General features: G+C 40.7%; 2 protein-coding genes across 2 annotated transcripts; both read right to left on the bottom strand.

The window, feature by feature from the left end:
- Positions 1–2,663: 2,663 nt before the first annotated feature.
- Positions 2,664–4,896, bottom strand: LOC122274351. The gene is made up of 3 exons (XM_043083398.1): positions 4,131–4,896; positions 3,155–3,788; positions 2,664–3,102 (listed from the first exon to the last, which is right to left on the bottom strand). Exons 1-3 carry the CDS (start codon positions 4,894–4,896, stop codon positions 2,664–2,666), a joined length of 1,839 nt encoding a protein of 612 aa, XP_042939332.1.
- Positions 4,897–5,993: 1,097 nt separating this feature from the next.
- On the bottom strand, positions 5,994–6,476 carry LOC122274350. Its single transcript, XM_043083396.1, has one exon. The coding sequence runs from the start codon at positions 6,474–6,476 to the stop codon at positions 5,994–5,996; it is 483 nt and encodes a 160-aa protein (XP_042939330.1).
- Positions 6,477–6,991: the final 515 nt, after the last annotated feature.

Raw genomic sequence — 6,991 nt, 5'->3', positions numbered from 1 at the left:
TAATTCAATTTGGCTATAATATTATATTAGTAATATTAGTTATGTTGAACCAGTTAGTTAGTATAATTATATTCTACATTATTAGTATTAATATAAATATTAGTATTAGTTATAACTATATAGCCTATATTAGAATTGAGTCTTAGACTATATAATAGACTAATAGTATTGGTACAACTATATAAGTATATTGTATAGTTATATATTAGTTTTAATTATAGTGATTAGTATAACTATATATTAGTATTAGTTATACTGTTATGGTAATTTAATATATTATAATTTATATATTATATTTATACTATAACTCTTATAATATATTAATATATACTAGTATTATATATTATAGTTATATATTATATAATATAATAATACATTCATACTAAATATATATAGTTACATTTCTAGTGATTTAGTTATTAACTTATTATGATTATAAGTATAACTATATAAATTATAATAGTATTAGACCATTAATATAGCTATATATTAGTAATATCAGTTATGGTAAATCAGTGCTTTAGTATAACTATATAAGTATTAAGTATAATGATTTATATATATTAATTAAATATAAGTATAGTGAAATTATATTAATTAAAGTGATAAATATACTATATAGCTATACATAGTATTAATTATAGTGATTAGTATAACTATATAAATTATATAATAGTATATTAGTATTAATAGTAGACTATTAGTATAGGTCACTATAGATATTGTTGAAGTATTAGTTATAGTGATTTAGTATAACTATATTAGTATAAGTATAACTATAGTCTATATTAGACTATTAATATTTTTTTATACCATATATAATTATATAATTAATTATATATAACTATTATATAAATAATATTCAATACTCAACTCACAATATTATACCCTAATTTTTTTTTTTTTTTTAAATGGAATTCATTTAGATTAGCAAATGTTGGATACAAGGAGGGACTCCCTCCAAACTGATGCTCTCCTTAGAGAGTTTAAGTGTATCCTTAGCTAAACAATGGGCAATACTGTTAAAATTCCTAGATACATGCATCATAGACCAGTTTTTCGTTTTCTTAAGCAGTGTTCTGGTGTCTTGAATGATCATTCCTGCGCAGCTCCTGTTCGTCTCTTCACCCTTGATCATTTGAACCACATTGAGAGAGTCTCCCTCCAGAATTATATCCTGCATGTTCAGTTGGTTGCATAGGATGATTGCTTTCAGGGCAGCAATGGATTCAGCTAACAAAGGATCAGGGAATAGATCCCTTTGGGATCTAAGGGTAGCAACCACATGACCATTCCAATCTCTAATCACCACTCCTACGCCCACTTTGCACTGTACTTTGTCTACTGAGGCATCCCAATTGGCCTTAAAGACATGCAAAGGAGGGGCTGACCAGCTTTGAGCCGAGGAAGCTACTGGTTTGACCTTACTCCCCTGGATGTTGTTTGCTTCCTTGTACTCTAGTGCTATCTAAGTAGCAGTTTTCACCACTGTCTCAGGGGCTTCAAACTTACCTTCAAAGACATATAGGTTTCTTCTCTTCCACAGTTGGTGAGCTATAGAAGCAAAGATAGACATGTCACTTTCATCCAATACTGAAAACATGTGGCATACTATGTTTGAGAATTGAGACTCGACCACTCTCTCTTTTTGTAGTTTACTCGAGCTGACACCCCATGTATCTTGAGCTGAGGGACACGTCCATAAAGCATGTGTAGTTGATTCTATTTCTCTGGTGCAGATAGGACACAGAGCAGACTCCTTTATCCTTCTTCTGTCTAGGTTCTGGTTTATGGGCAGGGACTCATGAGAAGCTCTCCAAATCACTATTTAGTGGCATTTGGTACATTTAACTTCCATAGCCTATGCCAGAAGTCACTGTTCCTCAGAATATTAGAAGCTTGCCCCTTTGAGCACACCTCCATCTCTCCTAGAAGATGATAATCACTTTTGACTGTAAATAGTCCATTCTTTGTGAGTCTCCAAATTCGTTGGTCAGGGCTCCTGCTCAGGCTTATAGGAATCTTGCTAATTGCCATAGCTTCTTCCTCTGAGAAGACCTCTCTCAACATGGACCTGTTCCATGTCTTCTCTTGCTTATCAATCAATTCACTCACTTGCCATCTTGAGTGCCTATCCCTTAAGGGAGATTGAACCCGATATGAAGTGGGTTGGGGTACCCACTTATCTCTCCCTATATATACTGAGTCCCCATTTCCTATTCTCAAGAAAATGCCTTCTTCCAGGACTGGTTTAGCCTCCATAAAGCTCTTCCATAGGTACGAGGCATTACTACCCAGCTTACTGCTCATGAAGTCAGTTCTTGAGAAGTACTTTGCTTTTAGAACTCTGGCTGCAAGGGAGTGGGGATGTTGTATGATTCTCTATCCCTGCTTTGCTAGGAGGGCTATATTGAAGTGATTAAAGTCCCTATACCCCAGCCCCCTGCACTTTTTGTCTATCCAAGCTTCTTCCAAGGAATCCATTGGGTTTTGATTTTGTCATCTTTACTCCCCCACCAGAAGTGTTGCATTAACTTGTTGATATTCTTTAGAATGGCCTTTGGGAGCTTAAATATGCTCATGCAATAAGTTGGGATGGCTTGGACAATAGACTTTAGGAGAACTTCTTTCCCTGCCTGAGATATGAGCTTCACCTTCTAATTCTAGATCTTGTTTCTAATAGAGTCCAGTATGGGCCTGAATGCTGCTAGTTGATGTCTTCCCACATACGAGGGAAGGCCTAGGTACTTCTCAAAAGCCTTTGCTTCCTTCACTTGAGCTGCAGCAAGAATGGTTTCTTTATTGATAGGACTGGTGTTCTTGCTGAAGTAAATTGATGTTTTGTCCATGTTTAACCTCTGGCCAGATGCATTTTCATATGAGTTCAAGACCTTGATTAATCTATTCCATTCCAGCGCATTGGCTCTGCAGAAGAGCAAGCTATCATCTGCAAAAAAGAGGTGGTTAACCAATAAAGAGCCCCTGGCAAATGGAAACCTAGATACTAGTCCTTTCTCTTTAGCCTTGTCAAGCATTCCACCAAGAACTTCAAAGCATAGGATAAAGAGGTAAGGGGATAGGGGTTCCCCTTGCCTCAGTCCTCTGGTTGGGAGGAAGGTTTCTTGAGGTTCTCCATTAATGAGAAGAGAAGTACCTCACTGAAGTCACACGCTCCATAATAAGCTTAGTCCATGCTTCTGCAAATCCCATCTTTCTCAAGACAGCTTGCAAGAAAGCCCACTCTATTCTGTCATAGGCCTTGCTCATGTCCAATTTCAAGGCCATATACCCTTCTTTTTTGCTCCTCATCCTATACTGCATTGAGTGTATGGCCTCGTATGCCACTATGATATTATCTGAAATCAAACGACCTATTACAAAAGCACTTTGTGCTGGTGCAATGATGGATGGCAGAAAGGCTTTTAACCTGTTTGCTAAAACCTTGGCAACGATTTTATATAGGACATTACAGAGGCTTATAGGCCTATACTCAGTAACTAAGTCAGGACACTTCTTCTTGGGAATTGAAACAATGTAAGTATCATTTACCTCACCTGTTCCTGACCTGGTTGAGAAGAAGTCCTTCACTGTTGAGAACACCTTGTCTCCTACTATAGTCCAGTTGTCTTGATAAAAACCGGCACAAAATCCATCAGGGCCTGGGGAACTCAGAGGTTGCATCTCAAACACAGCATTTTTAACTTCCTCAAACGTGCATTCAGCTAGTAAATTTCTGTTCATCTCTAGTGTCACCATAGGCTCCATACCTTGTAGTGCCTCTTCAATACCTGTCAGGTGAGAAGATTTGAAGAGGTCCTAATAGAAACTAAGGAAAAGAGAGCATATACTGCCACGTTCCCTAGCACATTCCCCTCTATCATTCTTCACCACTTTTATGGTGTTGGTTTGTCTTCTTTGGGATGCACACTTGTGGAAGTACTTGGAGTTCTTATCCCCTTCCTTTAGCCAGAACTGCTTGGATCTTTGCCTCTATTTGGTTTCCTCCCCTGCTAGCATTTCATCCACCTCTCTTTGCAGCTCTGTTATGGTGTCATTAAGGTCACCTTAGTTTGACTCCTGCAGTTGTCTAATCATGTCACTTTTTAGCCTGATTTGAGTGGTCTGGTTACCTGCACTTGTCTTCTGCCAGCTTCTCAGTTGATGTCTGCATCTAGCCATGCCAGTTTTGATGGAGCTTAGGGAATGGCCCCTATAGGAGTCTGTCATCCAGGCTCTTTCGACTGTATCCTTGCACCCTTCCCTTTTGGACCAGCTGGCTTCATACCTAAACAGCTTATGCTCCTTCCTCAGCATACCTGCCCCATTGTCACATACCAGAAACAAAGGGGAGTGATCAGAATTTATGACAGGTAGAACATGAACTTCCCAATTGCTGTAGAGTAAAGGACAAGTTGCATTTCCCAAAGCTCGATCCAACCTTTCTTTAGTGAAACTGCCTCCATCTCTTTTGTTGCTCCATGTGAACTTCGAGCCTATATAGCCCAGGTCACTAAGCTCACAGGCATCTAAAGCTTCCCTAAACCTTTCCATTTGAGAGAAAGGACTATAAGCAGCCCTTGACTTCTTAGCCATACTGAGGATTTCATTGAAGTCCCCCATGCACAGCCATGGGGTATGGTTCTCTGGCTTTAACATTCTCAACAACTGCCAACTCCCTTTCCTTTTCTCAGCTGATGGATTCCCATAGAAACCTGACAACAGCCAAGGTTGTCCACCATACTCAGGTGTTATGGTTACTGCAATGTGACTCCTAGAGTAGGAGGTCAGCTGAGCCTTTACTTCATTTTTCCAAAGTAGTGCCAGTCCACCACTCTTGCCTATACTGTCAACCACAAAACTTTGATCAAATCCCAGCTTATTCCTAATCTTTTCCATCCTCTCTCTTCTGCACTTAGTTTCTGATAGGAACACTACTAGGGGGTACTTTTGTTTCACCAATGAGTGAAGCTCACTAACTGTCCGAGGGTTCCCAAGCCCTCGACAGTTCCAGCATAGTATTTTCATGAGGGTGGGCAGGGCTGCATAGCAGCCTCTGCCCCTGCATTGAACCCCTCAACCTCTTCCTCATCAAGAAGCCTTAGCTTCTTCTTGGCTCCAATTCCTATCTCAATTTGGGCCTTTCTTTTCTGGGCTTTGCTTAGTTGCTCAAGGCCCAACTTCCCATCCTTTGGTTGGTCCATGTTGCTAGTTGGGCCTACTCGTGCTCTCAGTTTCCATCTCTTGTTAGTGGGGGACCCTTTTCCACCTACTAGACTCTTTTTGCTACTCTGTCCCCTAGGAGATTTCACCCTACCTTTCATTGGAGTGGACTGCTTTGGGGATTTGGCCTTGACCTTTAGGCTTTGCTCGACTAGCCTGCAGGAGCTTTTCATAGAAAAAGGTAGTTTTTGGCTCTTGTGTACTGACTTGTGACCTGCAGTCCTATGAATAGACAGAAATGCACTATTGTGTACTTTCTGATTCCCTATGTTTTGAGTTGGCTCAGAGCCATGTGGCAGGCTGCTGGTCTGTACAAAAGGGGAGCTGTTTTCCTCATTGGACAAAGCTGTGGACTACTAGACAATACCTGGTGGTTCCTGCCATGTGACCTCCACCTCTGGTGGTGGTTGAGACTTGCCTCTACCACCCTGCTGGGCACCTTCCTCCTGGCTTTGTTCTTGGATGGGAGATCCCTGTAAAGGGGAAGAAGGTGACCCACCATACTTCTTCATCGAGAGTTGGTGCTGACGGGCAGTAGATGCCCTCAGCCATTGACCATACTGCTCTTGGGACTGAGGGGCCATGTTGAAGTTAGGACACTTGCCGTTAAGGTGCTTCAGTAATCCACACTTGTAGCATATTGTGGGAAGACATTCATACTTGAAATAAGCCCAGCATTGTTTCCCCTCCAGGTTGATCATTCTGCCTCTCTTCAGAGGTTTAGTGATATTGACTTCTACCCTTATTCTTAAGAAGCTACCCCATCCCCACCCCTAATCATCCACCTCTACTAAGTGCACCCTTCTTATGGTTTCTCCTATCCTCCTCCCCACCATCTCATTCATCCCTGCGAAAGGTAAATTATGTATCTGTACCCAGAAGAGTTCTGTGTTGAACTGCACCTCATTTGGAGTCAAAACTCCTTCAAACTCCTTAAGACTAATCAGGTGTCGATCAAAGGACCAAGGCCTTCCCTGTAGGACCGTCTCTTTATCAGAATTAAGCTCGAACTCGAGTAGGAACTTGTTGGACCCTAAGTCCCTGAAGGATAACCAGCCTTCTATGTTCCACACTTTTGACATGGTGGACTTGAATGCCTCACTGTTAGCATATCGATCATTGAAAACCATAGCCAGGAGGCAGTGATTGCCTCTGAGCTTAGTAGCCATGACAGCATCCTCTTGGAGGTGGAACTCTTGTTGCTCTTCTTCAGTAAGGTTAAGGTTGCACCGCCTTTGGGTGATGTCCTCCTCCATTTTTAAGAAGAAACTCTAAAGGCTTGCACCTAAGAGACACCAGCTTAGTCACAAGACTAAGCACAAACCTCAACATTCCGCATGAGAGGACAATAAAACTTCGTTTTATACCCTAATCTAATTCATCAAAATCTCCAATCAAATCATATTATACATGTGACGCCCCCAAATCCCCACATACAGACACGGGAAAATCAAGATGTCCGGATGATGACAACACGGGTCACCACCCTATCGACGAGTGCCAAGTGTGTGTAAAAGCAACAAATGTGCAAGAAGAAACACGTAGCGGATAGCAAAGCCATAAACTAAGTACCAGAATTTTTCTTAGTTTAATACAAAGCCGTTCAAAACATACATAATAAAATATTACAAGATACAAGTATAGTTTCAAAGCCAACTATAAGGCATAACTCCAGCTCAAAACTCTGGTGGAGCCACATCCTTGGGCTCAGCCTCCTCCTCCTCCTCGATCTCTGCATCAAAATCTACAGAACCAAAAATGGTGCCGCAGG

Source organism: Carya illinoinensis, chromosome 8 (genome assembly GCF_018687715.1).
Source record: "Carya illinoinensis cultivar Pawnee chromosome 8, C.illinoinensisPawnee_v1, whole genome shotgun sequence".
Lineage (NCBI taxonomy): Eukaryota > Viridiplantae > Streptophyta > Magnoliopsida > Fagales > Juglandaceae > Carya > Carya illinoinensis.
Note: the sequence above shows the minus strand (reverse complement) of the source record. Positions and strands in the feature narration are given on the sequence as shown.

Coding starts and splice junctions, on each gene's coding strand:
- LOC122274350 (XM_043083396.1), bottom strand. CDS start 6,476: ATGGAGGAGGACATCACCCAAAGGCGGTGCAACCTTAACCTTACTGAA.
- LOC122274351 (XM_043083398.1), bottom strand. CDS start 4,896: ATGGAAAAGATTAGGAATAAGCTGGGATTTGATCAAAGTTTTGTGGTT. Junction 3,789..4,130: donor CTGGCAGAAGACAAGTGCAG/GTAACCAGACCA, acceptor CTCACCTGACAG/GTATTGAAGAGGCACTACAA. Junction 3,103..3,154: donor GAGCGTGTGACTTCAGTGAG/GTACTTCTCTTC, acceptor CCTCCCAACCAG/AGGACTGAGGCAAGGGGAAC.